Genomic DNA, 22240 nt, shown 5'->3' on the forward strand with positions numbered 1-22240 from the left:
TATTCCCCAATTGAGGATTAGGGTTGTAAGTACAGCCTATAAATCTGTTCAAAGAATAGTGAGAACATTGACTTAAGGTTAAGACTTTGCCGTACTCAGCTGCCAAAGTACAGTATCCAGTTTTTACAAAAGAAATACTACTACTTGTTCTCTGTACTTTGTATAGTGTATTTAAATGAATGAACTAATTAGTTAACTAATTTAAAGCCTTTGAAAACTTTTTTTGAGCCCACCTTATTGTGGAAATTGCCTACATTGGACTTGGCAAAATAATTGAATTCCAGAACCTTTATACATTTGTAAATATTTTGGCTATTGCCTTACTTTGTTCAAAAGGCCAAATAAAAGTTGTTAACTGACCTTATTAGATCAAAGGTAGTGGTGAAAGATAACTTAATGACAATTCACTAAGTAACAGAAATACTCTAAATTGATGGTTATCTCCTATCCCCCTAGTGATTTTCTCTTCGAGATAAAAGGCTATACAAGTCTTTCATATACAGCAATTCTTTTAACATAGTACAACACTGGCCCAGAAACTATAGCTAAACAACTACTGAGCATTCGTTACCTGTGCACCAAGTACTGTGCTTCATATATTGTATATTACTACCTATCTTTACTATGCTTGTGTTATTTTCCCAATATAACAGATGGAGAAGCTGAGGCACAGGGAGGTTAACTGACTTGCCAAAGGTCAATACAACTGAAAAGTAGCAGTGTATTTGAACCCAGGTGTTCAGAGTTTGTGCTCCTGAGATGAATAACTGTCAAGCTTAAATAGCAGCTGTGTAGAATCAAGTCTGAATAGTCAAACTTCCTAAGATTTAAAAGAAGTTTTACAGATCAAGTGTAGTTACTTTATGACATATGACATCAATGTAATAACTGTGTTTATATCCTTGAGAGAAGTTCTGAGAAATTCATTATGTAGAACATCATTTGACTATTAACTACCTTCCTTTTAAACAGGTATTAATGGTATTGAATACATTTACATCATAGTTGGGATGCACTAGTAGTATTCCTTAATTTCATTCAGTAAATATTTGATCTAAGCTTCTCTTAGAAATTACTTTTTTTTAAGATTTTATTTATTTATTAATGAAAGAGAGCCCGATGTGTGGAACTCAATCCCAGGACTCCAGGATCACACCCTGGGCCAAAGGCAGTTGCTCAACCACTGAGCCACACAAGCATCCCTCTTAGAAGTTATCTCTTAGAAGTAGTCTGTCAAGTGGTGGTTAGGTAATCATTTCAAAATTCAATTACAGTGACAGAAAACTTGTCAAAAGGCTAAGAAAATTAAAAAATTATATCCAGTGAGCTTTCCAGCTGTCATTTTCTAGTGGACATCAAGAGTTCAGTTACTAGGTATCACATTTAAAACTTGAGGGTGGGCCTAGATTTAAATAATAATCATACATTTACTTACCCTTTCTGAGGGAAAAGGGGGAGGAGTTAAAGTTTTAAGACGGGCTGTGTATTTGACTAAATGGAGTCAAGAATCTTACCACTTTACATGTATGAATAAAAACCTCATTTGTACCCCTATTTAGTATTTATAGCCTAGCATGTCAATGTACAGGACTAGGAAAAAAATTATTACTCCTACTTGCAAATTAAAATTCTCTTCACCTAGATCAGAAGGCCAACAATGGACACCTGGCCAAATCCAGCTGCTGCTGTTTCTCTGTGCTCCATGAACTAGCTAAGCTTGGTCTCTACATTTTTTAAGGTTGAAAAAGACAAAATTATACACTTTTTAACAAGTGGAAAGCACGTGAATTTCAAATTTCATTGTTCATAAATAGAGTCTTTGCATATAGTGTTTATGTATTGTTTATGGCTGCTCTGGGGGCCACCACAACAGAATTGAGCAGCAACAGAGACCTTAGGGCTTGCAAAGCCTACAATACTACCTGGTCCTTTCCTGAATGTTTTTTTTTTTTTTTTTTTAAGATTTATTTATTTATGATAGACCTAGAGAGAGGGAGGCAGAGACACAGGAGGAGGGAGAAGCAGGCTCCATGCCAGGAGCCCGACCCGGGACTCGATCCCGACTCCAGGATCACGCCCTGGGCCAAAGGCAGGCACTAAACCGCTGAGCCACCCAGGGATCCCCCTCCTGAATGCTTTCTGACCCTTCATCTACATACTCCCTCACTTGGAGGGGAGAACATTAGAAGTCCCAAACTGGCAATTCCCTGGTGAATTAGCCCCCCAAAGTCTTGCAGAGGCTAGGTTTGGTTGATTTTCAAAAAACATTTTAAAATGCTTTTAGATAAGGGATGAAGGCTCCAAGGCTCCAATTCATTACTTTCCTGCACTTCTTACTGTGTACCACCTTCATCTATTTATATTACCTGCCTCATTTCTAAAGGATTTGAGTTTGTAATGAATGATTTAGATGAGTGGTCCTTACACTTTTTCTGTAGGGCCAGACAGTAAATATTTTAGGCTTTGTGATAAAAAATAAGTTGGTAGAATGTTTTTAATGAACAAAATTCAAGATACAATTGAGTATAAATAATTACATTATAACTCTTTTGGGGGAATAACACTCATTCCATTAATTGGAGTTCTAAGTGTTTCCTATCATCAAAATCAGTCGTAAATGGTTATCTGTAATGAGACTTTACACATTTCATCTATAAAGAGGCCTTTTCACACAATACTGCCAAATACTGGCATTAATCCAGAAGCACAAGATTTTAACTGGGCATATTCATCACTTGGAAGGGATTTGTAAATGTAAAATCCTGTTAGATTCTTCCCTTAATACTTTCCTTACAGTATGTCATTACATAGTACATTAATCATTTCCAATTGAAGGTAGCAGCTCAATTATAGGTAAATGGATTTTGAAATTTGTGAATTTCCTTTGCATTTTCGCCAAGGTCCCAAAAATTCTGAACACAGAAAATGTGTTCACTGCTAATTTGAGAATGGAAAGATTGTTTCTTGTTTTAATTTTTAATAGCATTAGAAATGTAGAACAGGGATGCCTGGGTGGCTCAATGGTTGTGTATCTGCCTTTGGCTCCGGGCATGATCCCAGGGCCCAGGATGGAGTCCTGCATCAGGGAGCCTGCTTCTCCCTCTGCCTGCCTCTCTTTCTCTCTGTCTTCCTGAAGGGAGCCCAACCCAGGACTTGATCCCAGGACGCTGGGATCAGGACCTGAGCCAAAGGCCAGTGCTCAACCCAGGTGCCCCTCTACATATCTACCACCATTGAGTTGTAACATACCATAGCTGATTCCACTTCAGGCTGTAGTACAGAATTGGTGTTTTCTCAACTTCTTTTAAAAATACTCACCTATAGTTGTTCCAGGCAGAATATTCATAGAAGCTTCGGTAACTTCAAATTCAAGAGTTCAAGAGTGATATCTCAAATAAACAAGACCTAAGCAGTATTAGTAACATCTGTGAATTCATCAAGAGTCTAACTCACTTATTTTTAATTGACTTGATTTTGCTCACAAAGTCCTAAACTCTTTGAGCAACTGTTCTTACCCAAAGGCCAATAGTCCTACTAAACAATTTTACTTTCTCTGAACATATTTCTTTGGCTGGTGCATTCAAATATAATTAATTCATCATCAGTAAATAGCTCTCTTTGCTTGGCTTACAAGAATCACTTAGACTTACTTCAGTTGCACCCTTTTCATTTTTTAATTTTGTGAAGAAATCCTGCTGAGATACTTCCATATTAAATTTCTAGTCAGACAGTTGCTTGCTTGCCTGTGAGGGAAATACTATGATGAGTGTCTCTATTGGTAATGTCAACATATATTGTATTTTAGCTCAGGTATAGATGCTTTGTTTACCTAATATCAAAATAATTCACACAACACGGTGCCTTAAAAGCACATTAGAAGTCCATTTTTGTTTTGAAATGATTATACACTTGTAATAATAATATATTATAGCTTGGTGATTTACATGGCACTCAATGCTGTTGAGTTACAACCACATCACTGTGATTTGGACTATGCCGAGCAGCAGTATGAGCTGTTGAGAATCACTTCCTATCTTTCTTGTAACTTCTCAACTCTGTCATGAAGGCAGCCACAGGCATGATGTAAATAAAGGAGCATGGTGTGTTCCAAGAAAGCTATTTTTGGACTGAAGTTCAAATTTCATGCAATTCTCACAAGATATTTTAAATCTTTTCATTCCTTAGTATAAGAACCATTCTCAGGTCATTTGCCATACAAAAACAGGTGGTAGGCTAGATTTGGCCTGCCAGGCATAGTTTGCCATCCCTGATCAAAACAATCTTTTTTTAATGACATACACAGTAATAGTTTAGGGGTATTTCTATAAAATGTGGGCATACTCTTCAACTGAGGAGAACTGCAAAATGATTATTAGTGCTTTCTTAGCATGCAATTATCCCACCTTCAAAAACTATTTTCCTAGGAGACAGTCAATATTTAAATATATTTACCTAATAAATAATCAGATATGATTATAACTTAGATAAAATATACTTAGGAGAACTTATTTCATTTAAATTTTAATTTGATAATCAACTTAGAAGGCAGCAAGGGTAAAATAGAAGTGTTCAATACTAAAGTAACTGCTAAAGTTTTATGACATCATACAAATTATATTTCATTACATAAAGGTCTAATGGGGAGATGGAGAAAACATTTCCAATTAAGTGACTGAAGCAATTTGAGTTTTTTCTTCTGAAAAGACTTTATTTATCTGTCTTCTGGCGTTTAAGAGGTGGATCGTCATGATTCTCTGTAACAAATCCAGAAAACCTATATTAGGTAAGATACTTAACACTGGAAAATACTTTTAAAAAACAAATAATACGGCATTTTAAAGATTTTTAATATTCATACATGAAATAGTAACATTCCTGTGGGTTTATTATTTAATGAAAGAGCCTTCTACTATATTGAACAGTGTGTATGCCATGCTAAAAATCTACAAAATTGGGAGAAACCAGTCACTACTGAGTGGCAAAGAATCCTGAATTGAAATATCTACCTAGAATTAGTTTAACATATTTCCAAATTTTAATAAAATATATATGTAGCCCAGAAAGCTACATGAAAGCTAATACAGGTTACATATAATTTCCCAGAAATTGCTCACCTAGATTTAGGGTCTGGTTCTTATAGAGTATAGCAGCAGGAATCCGGAAGGTGATACATAACATTTCCTTGTTAGGGGCTACATTTCTTACTGGGTGAACTGAACTGCATGCCTCCAAGGAAATGCCTAATATAGCCCCGGCTCGCTGTTGAACATCCTCAGCAGGATTAGGATCTTTGGAAAAGCTGTAACAGTGCACAATGGGAAGGAGCTCAGTGTTGCATGATGGCCCATCTAAAAGTGATTTGAAAACATTGAGAAACTCGATAGCCTTTGCTGGCAAGTTCATGACAATGTGCACAGAGTGTTTTCTTTCTTTTGACAGTGGTCCCAGCTGTTCCATTAACTCTTTTCTGACTGGTCCTTGAAGGAAGTCTTTCCCATCCAAGTTAAAGACTTTCACCTTTTGGTCCACTTTATTTAATTTACAATTGTGCAATAGCCATTTATGAGATTCAGGATTAAGGTCATTAGCAAATACAGTGCAGTTTTTCTTTGCTACTGGAATGGCAAAAGGCCCAACCCCAGCAAAAACATCAAATAGTACATCCCCAGGTTTGAGAAGTTCTGTGATACGACTGTGTTCTGTAGAGAGACGAGGATTCCAATAGACTTTTGAAAAATCAAATTCATAGGTGTAGCTGTTTTCTCGAACCTGAAAAAGTTATTATACTTTAATTAACCTGATTAGTCTTAAATTTTAGGCATGAATACTGGATAGGTACATCCACACATACATTTACATTTAAGAGCAAATAACAGAGCATTTTAATTAGAATTGTTTATGCTATCCTCGGCCAGTTAACAACCCACATTAGACTTGACATGAGAGTCATCTCTTTAAAGCCAAATGGTTCTCCATTTCATTCTAATGGGTCATAAAGTCATTCCCAAATCACATGAGGAATTTTTCAGATAGGCCAACTACCTGGCTTAATCATACTCTATTTTGTCACCTGATGGAGAGAGAAATAAACCTATAATTTGAAACCTCACACTGCACACACTCACCCAGTCAGCATTACTTTCAGCCCAATTCACTTTCAGGAATCCTTTTTACTCACAATATACACACAGTACTTAGACGTTGCGTGAGCTCCTAAAGTCTAACTTAAATTTCTGATTCTGTTTGGAGCAAAGAAATTATACTGAGTTTTTACATGTATTTCATGGTATAAATGTAAAGGCTAAAGTATATCCTAAGAACAAACTGTAGTTGACTTAAGTCAGAAGCCATTTTAAAAATCACGAAAGTTTCTCAGAACTTTGATACCTCTGAGAATGACGCCACCTGCTACGATACAGGGCAGTACCAAATAAAGAATATGCAGCAGTCAATCAGGGTATGCTGAGGTAAGAACTGAGACCAGCAAAGGATTCACATTCAAATCTTATTGCCATACCAGACCTCATACATTATACACAAGCAGTAGGCCATGGAGGTTATACAGGGAAAGACCATTGCATGGACTCTGGAGTCAGGAGCCTGACTCCAAACACCCTGCTCAGTCATTTCTTGTTACTTCATCTGCATAAAAAGAATATTAAAAACAACCACCATTATTTTGTGGGCTTCTTAGGGTTTGTTATATTAAAACATTAGCTCAGGCCTAATAATAAGTGTTTAGTAAATGGTATCTTAATATTCTATCACTATTAAATTATGGAGAAATAATATACCTAATATTCATCTAAGTCCATGTAGCCCAGAATCTTAAAAAATGATTATTTTGCATAAACTCCGAGTTTTATAAAGTCCCGTTTAAAAGAAGTCAAAGAAAGACAAATGCCATATGATTTCACTCATACATGGAATGTAAGAAACAGATGAACATAGGGGGAGGGAGGAAAAGAGAGAGGGAGACAAACCATAAGAGACTCAACTATAGGGAACAAACTAAGAGTTGCTGGAGAAGAGGGGGGCAGGGGAGAGCTAAATGGCTGATGGGTATTAAGGAGGGTACCTGATATAATGAGCACTGGGTGATGAATCACTCAATTCTACTCCTGAAACCAATATTACCCTATATGTTAACTACCTAGAATAAAAACTTAAAAAGACATATCTAACATGTTAAAAGTCGACTATTTTAAAAATTTTTGTCAAGTTACGGAGTTTAACCTATTTCCTAGCTTGGGTACAAAATTTCACATAATTTTAACATATAATCATCTAAGACTTTTGGCTTTAAAAAGCTTATATATCCTCCAGTACTTCAGAGGATTTGGAGGGGTAGAGGATGAGATTTTGGGGGTACCAGGAATCTATTCCCACATATTAAAAGTATTTTTTCTTTGAAATAGATTTTTCTTATAAAAGAAGTATGTGCTCAGTAGAAAAGTATAAATATAAGAACACAAAGGTCACTAGTAAGTACATCAAATAAAAATATGCCCACTTAACATTCTAATATACGTGTGTATTTACATAGATATTTAGTTAAAATGGAGCTACGTATGATATATTGTTCTATATACTATGTTATATACCAGAATTTGTTCAATTCTCTGATGAACATTTAGATTGTTTCCATTCCTTTGTCTTGTTATCATAAAAATGATGATGAACCCAGTATATATACATCATTATAGTTTTGTCCAATTATATCCTTGAGATAACTTCCTGTAAATGCAATGCTAGGTCAAAGAATGTACTTATTCAAAATGGGAATATATTATCATGTACTCTTCCTGAATGAATATTTATATCGAATTTGCACTTCCTTTTTTAAAAAATATTATTTATTTATTCATGAGAGACAGAGAGACAGAGAGAAAGAGAGAGAGAGAGAGAGAGAGAGAGAGAGAGAGAGAGAGAGAGAGGGGGGCAGAGACACAGGCAGAGGGAGAAGCAGGCTCCATGCAGGGAGCCTGACGTGGGACTCCATCCTGGGTCTCTAGGATCACGCCCTGGGCTGAAGGTGGCAGTAAATCGGTAAACCGCTGAGCCACCAGGGCTGCCCCGAATTTGCACTTCCATCAAAAGGATAAACGCTCACATTCTCACATTCTCATCAATACTAGGTTATTATAAATATTTTTAATCTTTGTCACCTACTAAAATTCTAAACATTAATTGATATAATCTGTACATAGAAGACAATAAAATACTACATACCTTGGTCATCATATTCTCCTCTCCAGATAACACTTCCATTTGGAAATTTCGGTATGTATTATCAATATTATTGATTTTATTTACTGCTGAGGTGATTCCTGGATTTTTGTCAATCATAACTTGGCCTGAAAAATGAGAATTCATAAAATATACTGCCAATTGGTTGCAAATAAAACTGAAAATATGAAATGGAAATAAATCATTTTCTTTTGGTTTATGGACAAAAATTGCATCTAGCGTGTGTACTGCAGCATGCAATTCTAAAAATTCAACAGATTAGCAAAGTTAATGTAGCCTCCATATAAACACAAAAAACCCACATAGGTACATTGTTAAAGAAAAAATTTTGAGGAGTTTAGGTCTACTTAATGTTTTTCCTTTTTTTTTTTTTTTTTTTTAACTAAATCTCAAATGGGCCCCATACACAACAATAAACAAAAAGGTAGACCATAAGGTAAAGAACAGGAAAAAGAGATGTAAGGACCATGGCAACAAATGGTCTCAGAAATCGCCAGCCTGTCCCCCATGGCCCCAAACCAAATGTCTGCTTTACTATGTGCTTAAAATATACGCCTTCACATTGGAAATATATAACAGCAAAATAAGTTTTCAAATAAAAGAAACATAGATTCTTGGGGTACCTCGTTGGCTCAGTCAGTTAAGCATCTGACTTCAGCTCAGGTCATGATTTCAGAGTCCTGGGACTAAACCCTAAATATCAGGCTCCCTCCTCAGTGGGGAGTCTGCTTATCTCTCTCTCTCTCTCTCTCTGCCCCTCCCTCTGTTCATGCTCTCTCTCAAATAAATAAATAAAACCTCTTAAAAACAAAAACAAAACAAAACAAAAAAACAGATTCTTTAGTCTTATCTAAATATAATGTTCATTTATTTAAATTGGGTTTTTTTTTTGTCAAATATTTGCCAGAACTGAAAAAGCTACAAAGATAATAAAATACACCAGAAATGGTATATTGATGCCCTTTAATTAAAGTCTACTTTTTTGGGTCAGCACTTAAAAAATTAAAAAATTTGTAAGAATCTATATGCCATCTCATTGCATAAAAATAACTTGATTTGTAAGTTAGTAAAAAGTACTCAAAAATACAAATACACTGATGTATAACCAGAATTTGTCCAGTTTCTTTCTGAGAATTCGATACCTGATTTTGAATATGGTAATATCAATAAGCTTTAGCCAATCACTGTTCTCATCCTGTTCTGCTTCAGGTACCAGAATCCAATTTTTAAGGTACAGTATTTTGAAATAATGAAAAAAAAAAAAAAACCAAAAAACCCACAACTGTAAAAGTTTATAGTAAAGACTTTAAAATTACCACTGTATGAAAATGTTTCACTTTTAATCTGAGTGCCCCTTTATAAAACAGGGATGCCAAAAGGCATGTTTGAGTTAGGACAAGCAATGATTCATAGCAAAGCTTATCCTTGACACTTGCACCCAGTCATAATTATAAAGATCTGCTTAGGTATTTATTGTATTATCACTGTGCATTATCAGCCCATTTCATCAATAAAAACAAAGGAAATGCAGCACAGCATATTTCTGAAATTCTACGGAGAACTACATTTTAAAGGTGAAAATAATTCCCAGAAGTTCTGACAATTACTCTACATTTAAAAAAAGATTAATTTGGCAAATACACTGATATCAAATATTTGTAAAAGGACAACTGCTATCATGATTACTCTTCTACTTCTTTCCTATCCCAAAAGATAAAGGACCCAGGCTCAAACTTGGTCTTACAGAGGTACAACGTACAAAAGCATCATTTCTAAAAGGCTAAGGGCGCTAAGAAACGAAGTGTGGTGCTGAAATATAGAAGAGGTTCAATCAGTTGAATCAAAGCATGTGGAAACAGTGTCACACTTTTGAAGGTAAAACACTAAAATTTAAACCTAGAATTCAACATAGGCTTGAGGGTCTAATAAGTTCTGTGTACCAACCAAAATGATGGGATGCCAAAGAATTCTGCCAAAGCAAAAGATTCAAGTTTAATCTATATGCTTGTATATTGTGTACATAAAAGCCTAAACTGATTTTTGGAGCCTGCTATCACTTGGGAAAGAATATTCCAAAATGGTTCTCGAAAGAGAGAGTATGTAGCCCAAGATCCACCTTAAAATGATGAAATATATAATGTCCTGTTTCTGTAATTTGACATCTAAGAAAATAGTTTTAAAAACTAAAATTAGAACTTGCTAATTACTTTCTAGCACATTAATATTACTAACACACTCTTACCAATTAAATGCTTGAAAGGTAGTTGATGATCTCGAAGGTTAAGGTGGGCAATATGTCCAACTCTGCTAAATCCTGAAGTCACATCTTGACCTTCAGGAAGCACAGCTTTCAAGATTTCTTCTGACTTAAAGTTTTCATAAGTTAGTTCCAAATTATATTTAGAGATCTGTGGATTGACATTAAGCTGCTTTAAAATACTGAGTTCTGCCCTCTCAAAGGAATCACCAGTAATTATTTTATAGGGATCCAGCATAATTAGTCTGTTTGCTTCATCTTCTGGGTCTTCAATCACACGTTTTATGCCCGGGCGCTGCAGTGCTGCTCTTTTAAGGGATCGCATCAATTTATTGACTATTTCTTTCCTTACTTTAAGCACTGGGATGGTGACAGTCTTTCTAAAAGCTGTTCTATCAAGCTTTGTCATTCCTCGAACATTAGAGGGTGGTGAAAACAATGCAGAGTCTCTCTGGTCTGTTTCTATTTCCGGCATGACTGAGAATCTCTTTCTTTGATCCCACAAGAAAATACCAGGTGCTCTGCTAAGCTTCTGTATCTGTGATGTCCAAACTAGTAGAGTCAATGATTCTGATTCAGATATTCTACAGCTTTCCACTTTGAAAAGTATTCTTGAGAATCCAAATGGCTTCCATAAGATCCTAAAAAAAAAAAAAAAAAAAAAAAAGGATGCCTTAAAAAAAATACCATTAAGGGGTACCTGGGTGGCTCAGTCAGTTAAGCGCCTGCCTTCCACTTAGGTCATGATCTCCAGGTCCTGGGATCCAGCCCCATATTGGGCTCCCTGCTGAATAGGGAGTCAGCTTCTCCCTCTCCCTCTGCCCCTCCTTCCCCTACCTCGGGCTCTTTATCAAATAAATAAAATCTTTTTAAAAAAAATACCATAAAGCTACAAACTTACATGATCAGAATAGGTTAAGAATAAAAATCTAAATTCTAGGGGTGTGTGCGCAGCTCAGTCAGTTAAGTATGGGGCTCTTGATTTTGGTTCAGGTCATGATCTCCGAATCATGACACTGAGCCCGGCATCAGACTTCATGCTCAGCCCCAGTCTGCCAGAGATTCTCTCCCCCACTCCCCCCATTCCCCTACTCTCTCTAAATAAAATCTTAAAAATCTAAGTTCTACAGTTTTAAATAACCTGCTAAATGCTAATAATTAAAACTTCTAGTGGTGTGTGACAAGTATCTATTTTCTCAGTGATAAGCTGTCTTTTATTAGCAGTAAGTAACAAATTTGCATCTTCAACACACCTGCTGGGAGGACAAGGGCTTCGTGATCCATCAGCCTCCCTGTGGGCAATGAACCTCTCCACCCACAATTTTCTGTATAATACATTTGGGATTGGAAGGCTGAAACTGGAGTTAAAAGATCATCTCTAAATGAAATGGTCATTATATTTATGACTTTACCGATGGCAATATTTGCCAGGATATTTTTGAGAGTGCTACATGCTTTACACATACTAACAATTTTGGGAGGTGTGTGGTATCACATCCTTATTTTGTAAACGAGTAAACTAAAGGTCAGAACAGGTTAATTCACCCAGTCTCGCTGCTGTAGGCGGCTGAGCACGGATTAAAAACCAGGTTTGGGGTCGCCTGGGTGGCTCAGCGGTTTAGCGCAGCCTTCGGCCCAGGGCCTGATCCTGGAGACCCGGGATCGAGTCCCACGTCGGGCTCCCTGCATGGAGCCTGCTTCTCCCTCTGCCGGTGCCTCTGCGTCTCTCTCTTTGTCTCTCATGAATAAACAAATAAAATCTTAAAAAAAAATAAAAAGAAAAATAAAAACCAGGTCTGACTTCAGAGCCTGTGGTCTAATATATTGCTGTGTTGTTTATCTTCAGTGCTTTACTACCACAAGCCCTGCCTATGACTTGGGGTTTCAGTATTCTGAGGACTGGGATTTGCTGTTAGATGCCCACCCCATTAACACTATCAGTTACTTTGTCTTCTAGAAAACCACAGAACTAACTGGAAGGGAAAAGGGCCCTGCCCCAGAACCCTGTAAAACGATTCTCAGACTTCACAGTCGGGGTTCAAATCTGGTCTAGCTGTGTGATCTTGTTATTTCTTAACCGGAGTCTCCGTTTCCCACAAGGTTACACACATTCCGTCCTACCCAGTGCACGGGCCCAGGCTCAGCGCCCAGGCTCAGGGCCCAGGCTCAGCGCCCAGGCAGTGGCGCTGACGGTTCCGCGCGCAAGCAGCGCGTGGCGGCGTGGCGGGGAGCAGACCTCGGTGGGTGCGTCCTGCGGCCCGACCCTCGGCCTCTCGGTTCGGGGGCACTGCGGCCGCCGCCTCGCCAACGTCACCACCCCAATTCCTGGCAGCGCTCCGCGGTGGACTCCAAGACTAGACCCCCTCACCTCATACTCCGGTACGCCTCGGAAACGGGTCGCTCGTGGAAGGGCGGGCCCTAGTGACATCATCACCGTTCGCCACCGAGTGGTGAGCGTCATCAGATCCCGCCCACTCCCTGTCGTCCCCGCAGCCCGGGTGAGGTACGGGAACCCGGAAGGGCCGCGCCCACAGCCCCGCCTCCGATGCGAGTAACGGCTGGAGGCCTGGGGTAGTATCCCGCAGATGGACCTGCTAGGCGGCCGGCGAGCAGCATGCAGGCGCCCTGGGGAATCGTCGACGCCGAGCGGAGCTGGTACGTCTCTGCAGAGGAGCCCGAAGAGGCGGAGGCGGAAGAGCTGAGTCCGTTGCTAAGCAACGTAAGTGGCCTCCGCTGGTTTCCCGGTGCTGAAGACCTCGGGGCTTCCCTGAAATGCCTGGCAGATAAGAGCGGGAAAACAGGGAGGCCGGGGGTACGGCACGGGGAGAAGGGAGAAGCTGGAGCCTCGTTCTTTGGGGGATGAGGCCCCAAGGCAGCAGCCAGATGCAGATGAGGGCGCGAACGTGATAGCGGCGTACCGTGGTCTAGAAAGAAAAGCTGAAGTAAAGGCGCCGGCTGGCACAGGTGCATGAGGCGCAGCACTGATTGGAGACGCGGGACCAGACCCGATGAGCAGCCCTAGCGTTATGTAACTCAGTGCTGTTTGTGAGTGTCTTTGTGGACTTCCTGTTCTCTCCACCAGTCTTGTGAGGTTTTGCCAGAGTCACAAGATTTTCCTCTTCTAGACTTAGTCACTGGCTGCCTAGAAACATCTTCATACAGAGATCCTTAGCGGTGAAGGAGGGGGGCGGGGTAGTCTGGTGATAAGTACATAGGCCCTTCCCTGACCCTGCAGCCTGTGCAATGGGCCGTGCACTGCAGCAGTTTTTAGGACTTTGCTCCCAAATGCTGTTTTTTTTTTTTTTTTGGAACAGGGTGTTTTCAAGAGTACCTTCGGTAGAGCAAAGTGAATTGTTTCTATTTATCACATCATTATTGCAAAGTATTCCTGACCATCTTTGCATTTGAGCCGACTTAATTAAATATTATAGAGATTACTTTTGCAGCCCTGGTAAGTGCGGAGCAGCCATCGTCTCCAGCAGCCCCAAGCTGACTCAGTTCTTCAGTAATCGCATGAGCTGAGGCCATCTTCCTCCCCTCTGTACCGCCCCATTCCTATACTACCTTCATTTTTTTTGTTGTTTTTTTTTGCAGTCACAGGGTTAGTCGTGGCTTTTCCTGAAGTCGGCCTGGCCTCTGTACTGGTGGAGATGATTTTCCTAGGAAATGAGATTCCTGGCACTACTCTAGTAGGAGGTGGGAAAGGAAGAAAGGAAACCAGTGCTGCTTGAGAAACTAGTGTGTCAGGCAGGGCCTGTGGTTTGCATGAGACTTTGTCCATAACTTGTCATTCATTTCTTGATGAAATTTGTTTGAACTTCACCATCCAGACATTTAACAACAGTATTAAATTTGTGTGCTTGCAGGAACTTTACAGACAGGAATCCCCAGGTGTTTCGTTTGGTTTTTCTGTGTTTAATTTGATGAATGCCATCATGGGAAGTGGCATCCTTGGCTTAGCTTATGTTATGGCTCATACTGGCATCCTTGGATTTAGGTGAGTTTTTTTTTTTCCGTCTTTTACTATTACTTTTATATTTTTTTCCCATTTTGATAGTACACTGAAAATCAGAGATAGTCTCCAGAGCTCGTGCTATACAATGTCTAGATAAATTATTTCTAGGGTTTTAGCATTTTCCCACTACTTTTCTATCATTCCTAGTCTGTAGCTGGGAGGGATGCAATCTAATTTGTATTGTTTATCCAAAACTGGCTAATTTTTAAAAATGGAAATTTAATCCACACTTATAAATAACCTTAAGAAGTGACTATTTGTTGTGTCAAGTTGGCTAAAGTGAATTAAAGTTTATCAGCCATACAGATTACTTATAAATAGCAATTTTATGAGTGTGAAATTTATAATCTTTTCATTTTCCTCCATCTTCTCCTGTCCTCCTACTGTTAAGTAATCTTGTTTCCCTGAGTCTAGACATGTTCTATGCCTATTCCTTTTCATCTAGACTCAACTCATTCCAATTGGTCTCAGACAAAAGACATTCCTGGCTTTTTTGTGTTTCCATAGTACTTTGTATATTCATTCTATTATTATAATGTGTTGTAATGATTTGTTTGCAAGTTAGTTGCCAAACTGAAATCCTTTAGAACTAGATCTTAGCATTTAGCAGGTTTGTTTTATCAGTAGAAGCAGACCTATTTTACCAGGAAATTTAAAATGCATCGAGTCTCATTTAGGTTTATTTTCTGCTTTTATATTGAATTTCTTGATAAGCAAGCCAATTTTTAAGTAACCCAACTTGCCTTTTTTTAAAAAAAATACTTATTTATTTTTAGCGAGCACACACAAGTGGGAGAGGGAGAGAGAATCTCAAGGAGACTCTATGCTGAGCCAGAAGCCTGACCTGGGGCTCGATCCCATGACCCTGAGATCACAACCCAAGCTGAAACCAAGACTGGAACACTCAACTGTCTGTGCCCGGGCGTCCCCCACCCCAACTTTCTTTTATAATAGGTTATATGCACAAACTTATAATTAAAAAAAAATTAAGTAGGAGCCACACTAATGTGGAGCTTGAAATCATGACCCTGAGATGAAGCCTTACATGCTCTACTGAGTGTCAGGTGCCCCTCATAATTTTTTAAAAGTTTTTATTTAAATTCCAGTTAGGTAATATACAGTGTTATATTGGTTTCAGGTGTATGATACAGTAATTCAACAATTCCATACATCACCTAGTGCACATCAGGACAAGTACCCTTCCTAATCCCCAATCACCTGTTTCACCCATCTCCCCCACCCACTTCTGATCACCATCAATTTGTTCTCTATAGTTAAGAGTCTGTTTCTTGATTTCTCTTTTTTTTCCCTTTGCTTGTTTTGTTTTTAAACAAACTTTCATAATTTTAAAACTTCAAAACTGTATTTGACATCTTAGGCAAGATATTTTTGGGTTCCCTTTGAAAAATCACATTTTGTACTCCAGGGCCTTACATGCAGATGTATACCATTGAATGTGTTCCTATTGAATCATCACATTTTCCAGTTAGTGATACCAAGTTGTTATTTTGTGAAGCCTCAAGTGTACTGATAAGTGTACCTCTCAGTTTTGCCACTTACTAACAAGTATTAAGTAGACCATGAAGTATTTCTTCAACTTTTGAGGCACTCGACTAGAGCCAACTTTTTAGAAGCTTGTCCTGTCAGTATCCTCCTGAGAATAAGTAGGAAATTATGCATATTGTCTCTTTTCACACTTTGGGTGAAAGGACCCTAATTATTAGATTATTTGAACCTTTTCAGGTTGTGTCACTAGATGTGATAACTGGTTTGGTGAAAGTGTATGTGTTTTAATGGATGCTAGGAAATGCAGTCTTTTTTAAAAAAAAAATTAGTGTGAGTAGGGGGAAAGAGAGAGAGAAATCTTTTTTTTTTTTTTTTTTGGTATATTTTTTTTTTTGGAGTTTGATTTGCCAACATATAGTATAACACCCCGTGATCATCCTGTCAAGTGCCCCCCTCAGTGCCTGTCACCCAGTCACCCCATCCCCCCACCCACCTCTCCTTCCACTACCCCTTGTTCGTTTCCCAGAATTAGGAGTCAGGAGAGAGAAATCCCTAGCAGACTCAGCTGAGTGGGGAGCCCACTATTGGGCTCCATTCCACGACCCTGAGATCATGACCAGAGCTTGAAACCAAGAGTCAGATTCTTAACCAGCTGATCCACCGAGGTGCCTCTAGGAAATGCAGTCTTAATTCAGTATTGTAGATGAAGGGGGAAGATATGATAGGGAGGTGGTCATTGGAAGAGTAGGGATAGAGGGAAGGAAAAAGAAGACAATGAGACTTCACAACTAAAACTTCTGTTTAGACATAAAATAGGAAGAAACAGTTATAAAAGGGAAACATTGCAAGGGCACTGAATGGCTGAACCAGCAGTCAGCAAACAAGAGTGCTGAAAGAGAAAATTCTTTGTTCTAAATAAAGTTTGTTTCTGATTTCTTTTTAATTTAAAAGCAGTATATTTTCATTTAAATAAAATTTGGTAAATACAGAATATGTTTTCTTTCTTTAGTGACCATAATCCAATTGCTAGAAAATACTCCCTGTGTACGTTTGAATGTGAAAAACATTTGTTTTTTATAATGAGATACTTCAAAAAAGAAACCTTTGTGAGGGTTTGACCATATACTCTTTTATATTTTAGTTTCTTGCTGTTGATAGTTGCTCTCCTGGCTTCTTACTCAGTTCACCTCCTGCTTAGTATGTGTATTCAGACAGGTGAGTAAAAATATTATGCTCAGTCATTTGTTGAAGCAGCACCTTAAGACGATAACCACATACAGGATTGGATGTCTCAAATTTAATTTCCAGCAGCATACATTATTATCAGGTTTGGTGGTTGAAACGGAGAATTTCAAAAGGCCAGTATAGATAGACCCAATCCTTGGGGAATACTTAAGGACAGAATGGGAGAAGGAAACTTATCTGCCTTTCCCTGTAGCACACAGCATAGTTTTCTAGATTAGGGTAGATTAGAGGAAACACCTGAAAGGTGTTTAAAGAATCCAGACCTTACCTTATGGGGAAGTAGTAGACAGGTGTTCATTCTGATCATATTTCTCCTAGGGTGATTATTACTTCCTCAGAGAATACCTTTTCAGATTTACTCCTGCCTGCTCTGCAGGAGGCAGGGTCACTAAACTTTGGATTTGTTTACAATCCAATTGTTACAAAGTTTTATATTTTTATATGTGAGTCTAGAATAAGACCCGGTTTTTTTGTTTGTTTGTTTTTGGTAAATGACAGAATTATGCAATTAAAATACTAGATATGTATATACATCTTTCCATTTGGAACTTTATTTAATTCAGTCATGTATTAAGTTCTTTTCAGCTGCAATAAATAAAAGTATATGAATTACAGAACTGCTTTTTTTTTTTTTTTTTTTTTTTTTTTTAGAACTGCTTTAATAGAGTTTTTCTTTTGGCGCTAACAAATATTCTGTGACCCATCAATACTGGTCTTTTTATCTGGATAGTGTCTTTTATGTTTGGATTAGGTTAGTTTTGATGCCCGAATCATGAGTTTAATTCTTAAATGGGTGAAATCACTTTGCTCTATCAGGTTTTGGTAGTTTTCAGACTTTAAGAAGCAGAATAGATACATAAAATTTAAAAAAATGGGAGTATTTTGGCTAGAAAAGATGATAAAAATCCAAAGGTATTTCTTGAGAATTTTGACTCTCCAGAGCATAGTTCCAAATCCTCATCTCTATTTAGTCTGTCTATGCATCAGACATACATGCAGATCTTTTTATAAACAGATTCATAAACCACATGGATTCTAATTCCAAGAATCTGAGGTGCAATTTAGAAATATGTTTTTAAAAGTCCTAATGGTGATTCTTATGCAAAACTGATTTAGGATCCATAGTTCACAGCTATGACTTATACCAGTATCTTTGGCCATCCAGCCTGCAAATGTGTGCGTGTGCTTTCAAGGGGCTTGAGTGACAGTGCAGAGAGAAAAATACTAGGAAACATGGGATCCCTGGGTGGCGCAGCGGTTTAGCGCCTGCCTTTGGCTCAGGGCACGATCCTGGAGACCCGGGATCGAATCCCACATCGGGCTCCTGGTGCATGGAGCCTGCTTCTCCCTCTGCCTATGTCTCCGCCTCTCTCTCTCTCTCTGTGTGACTATCATAAATAAACTTTAAAAAAAAATTAAAAAAAAAAAAAAAGAAAAATACTAGGAAACAATGCAGTAATATTGATCTGAAAGTACAAGTTCATAACGGCATCTCAAATTCAGGAATAATAGCATTAAATAAGTGTCTATAAATTCTGCTAACACGTGACTGTAATTTTAATGACATGTTTTAAAATTCTGCTTCTCTGACAAAATTATTTTTAACTAATTGTAGTTTTTAACCTCTTAGTAGGTTATTTTACTCTGGATTCTTCTGAAAGAGTAATATGTTAGTCAACTGTATGGCAAGTATGGCTTCATTAATTAAAATGTTATAACATGCTTTATTAATTTCAATAATTTGGAAGTAATATTCAATTTAGGAAGATTTCCAAGTAATGCTGTTTTTTTTTTCTCTTTCAGTTGATCTATATTTAACTTTAAAATTCTGACATTGTCTTGTTCTTTTCTGTAACTTTAGAGCATATATGAACTGAAAACCTCTGTTTCTTTCTCTTTTTTCTTTTTTCCTTTACTTTTGTAGCTGACTTGGTCCATGAACTAACTTCTTCATGGTTCTTCATATACATTGATCCACCTGTCTTCTGTTGATTGAATTCCTTCAGTCACTGTAAAATTCTTTGTGGAGGTAGGCTTTCAAAAAAAAATACACATACACACACACACACTTATATGCACACACATAAATGACTAGAGAATAACGGGTAACCAAATTTTTTTTCCTCAGTGTATTGGACTGTCACAAAGGAGTATTAGATCAGATTCTTTGATCAGAGAAAGGGCAATCAATAGTCTTTACAAAATATCTTCTTCAGGGATCCCTGGGTGGCGCAGCGGTTTAGTGCCTGCCTTTGGCCCAGGGCGCGATCCTGGAGACCCGGGATCGAATCCCACATCAGGCTCCTGGTGCATGGAGCCTGCTTCTCCCTCTGCCTTTGTCTCTGGCGCTCTGTCTCTCTCTCTGTCTCTCAGTCTTTCGTGAATAAATAAATAAATAAAATCTTAAAAAAAAAAATATCTTCTTCATTTATTTGCCTGGAGTACAAGAGAACTGTTTATTTTTATTTAAAAATAAAGGATTTCTTCATGTGAAATTCTGCTATTTTGGATTTTATATAGGGATTGGGGTCTCTGTAGACTGTTCTGGGGAGCTGAGGTAGCGTATAAGGTACCTTAATCTCTCTAGCCTTAGTTTGTCATCTATAAAATGGTAATGCTTTCCTTTTTGGATTGTTGTGAGAATGAAATACAATAAGGTATATAAAACGCCAAGTCTTTGGTCAGTGTTAGCTCTTGTTAAGAGTTCTCATTGATGCAAAAACCTTAAAGATTGCAAGGTGTTGTACATACTGCTGTCTCAGAAACAGGTGGCTTATTGTGATGCTTGGGGAAACTATTGTGCTTAGGGAATAAACCCATAGGTCCCCTCCTCTCATCTCCACATCACTATCAACAGCAGGGAATTCACTGATCCTACAACCTTTGTACTTTCCTTCATTCTCTTGTCCATATATCCCCTCTTTGTCCAGTTGAAGTTTCATTTTATGTTATTACAGTCACTTCCTCGCTCCTCCCTTTTTTCGTCCTACTCCTCTGACAAAACTCTACCAATGGTTAAATGTGACTCTGCCTACTTCACACATGCACCTGTGCAACAGAGTTGTTCCTGAAGAAAAACACACAACCATGCGGATTGATATCTCTATAGTTGAATGTCTGGTGGACCTATGATGCTATCACACAATCCTTATTAACTTCTTTAGTCTATTCACTTGCTTACGCTGCTATCTAGGAAATGACTTTTTCATATCTTCTCTTTTCTCTCAAACTTTCAACACATTTTCCTTAATTATAATCTTAGCAGATATCCTTACTTTCTATTTCACTGAGAAAATAGAAGGAATCATAAATGAACATTATAAGCTCTTGCCACCACTTATACCTTCCCTTTTCATATGTACCATATGCTGTTACTTTGAACTCTTTAGTTCTCTGAGAGAACTAAAGAACTCTAAGGCCTGCTTCTCTATTTCTGCTGTGATCCCATCTGCTTTCACCTACATCCCTCCAGCCACCCTCTCTGTTCTCTCCTCTTCTTTTACCTGTGTTTTCTTCCTATCAATTTATAAAGAATCTGTCATCTCTTCCATTTTAGGAATGATTCCAGATTCTTTCATTATGCTTTCATAGCAGAACTCCTCCAAAGACTTGTTTATGCCGGATAGTTTCCTTTTCTCTTATTCTCTCTTTCTCTTTCTCTTCCCACCTTAATCATCTTTTGGACCCACTCCAGTAGGTTTTCCCCCATTATTCCACTGAAATTTATTGTACTGATGACTTACACATAGTTACTAAATCCAGCAGTTAGTAGTCAGTCTTCACCTTAGCTGACTTCAGCAGCATTTGGTAGTTAGTTGTTCCTTCCTCTGTGTGATGCTTATTCACACTCTTCTGGTTTTTGTCCTATTTAACTGAATGCTTCTCTTTTTTTTTCTGCAAATATTCTTCGTCTTCTATCTTCTAAACATTGGAATACCCCAGGACTATTCCTCTGATTTCTTGTATATTCACTAGGGCTCATAGTGACCCTAAAATTTATGCCCTTGGCCTGGATCTCTCCCCTGATTTTCAGTCTTATATCCAACTGCCTCCATGACATCTCCACTTGGATACCAATATATATGTCAGAATAAGCAAACTGTCCATTTTTGCACTTCCAATCTATACCTTCCACTCTTTTCTCATCTAAGTAGGAAGATAATAGCATCTTCCTTCTAGTTGCTTAGGCCAAAGATCTTGGAGTTTTGGTGAACTCATTTTTTCTCCTCACACTCCAAATGCAAGCTCTGCAGAGACCCAATGAAAACTTAAAAATACTGTATTTAATAGCTTCAGAGAACTAAAAGAAGACATTGGATTTTTGAAACAAAGACAAGAAATTACTAAATTATTAAAATTATTACAGAGAACACAAGAATTCTAGAAATTAAAATTTTGAGTTAACTTAGTAGTTGGGTTGAAAGAGTTAAGGACATGTTTTAGGCCAGGAGTGTAAGGGGAAGACAAGAAGCTTGAAATGAGAGAGAAAAGATACAAAAATAGAGGACCAGTCCAGGAGGTTCAGCATACAAATAACTGGAATTCCATAAAGAGAGAAAAGAAAAATGTAATGGCAGAAAATTACCAACAGAATAATACCAGGAAAGTTTGTGTAACTGAAGGAAATTAGTTTCCAGATTGAAAGGATTCTTCTTAGCATCCAATATAATAATTGTAACATAGTTCATAACAACACACATCATTGTGAAAAATCAGAAGAATATCCTAAATCAGAGAATATCCTAAAAGCTTTCAGAGAGGAGAAACAAACAAAACTCTCAACCAATGAACCAAGAACTTTAAGAGCAAATGACTTCCCTTGGAATGTTTTAAATAAGAAGACTATATATAAAACACAATACCTTCAAAATTTAGGGGAGAGGACGGGTCCCTGGGTGGCTCAGCGGTTTAGTGCCTGCCTTCGACCCAGGCATGATCCTGGGGTCCTGGGATCGAGTCCCGCATCA

At 38.0% G+C, this 22240-nt stretch overlaps 2 protein-coding genes across 4 annotated transcripts in view; one reads left to right on the forward strand and one right to left on the reverse strand.

Moving 5' to 3' along the window:
• Positions 1-4505: 4505 nt before the first annotated feature.
• TRMT5 (tRNA methyltransferase 5) lies at positions 4506-13396 on the reverse strand. The gene is given in 6 exon segments (XM_038544881.1): positions 4506-4712; positions 4714-4754; positions 5115-5769; positions 8233-8357; positions 10493-11148; positions 12876-13396. Coding segments are annotated over 6 exon segments (1530 nt in total). The 5' UTR covers positions 12881-13396; the 3' UTR covers positions 4506-4664.
• Positions 12973-22240, forward strand: part of SLC38A6 (solute carrier family 38 member 6) — a 72575-nt gene continuing 63307 nt past the window's right edge. For 2 of the 3 annotated variants that reach the window (XM_038544883.1, XM_038544884.1), the window contains exons 1-3: positions 12973-13226; positions 14374-14504; positions 17170-17243. In XM_038544883.1, the coding sequence (XP_038400811.1) occupies positions 13122-13226; positions 14374-14504; positions 17170-17243 (310 nt within the window). In that variant the 5' untranslated portion in view covers positions 12973-13121. The remainder of the gene's footprint in view (positions 13227-14373; positions 14505-17169; positions 17244-22240) is intronic. The other variant, XM_038544882.1, reaches the window with a different exon arrangement.

This window comes from Canis lupus, chromosome 8, assembly GCF_011100685.1.
Source record: "Canis lupus familiaris isolate Mischka breed German Shepherd chromosome 8, alternate assembly UU_Cfam_GSD_1.0, whole genome shotgun sequence".
In the NCBI taxonomy this organism is placed as follows: domain Eukaryota; kingdom Metazoa; phylum Chordata; class Mammalia; order Carnivora; family Canidae; genus Canis; species Canis lupus.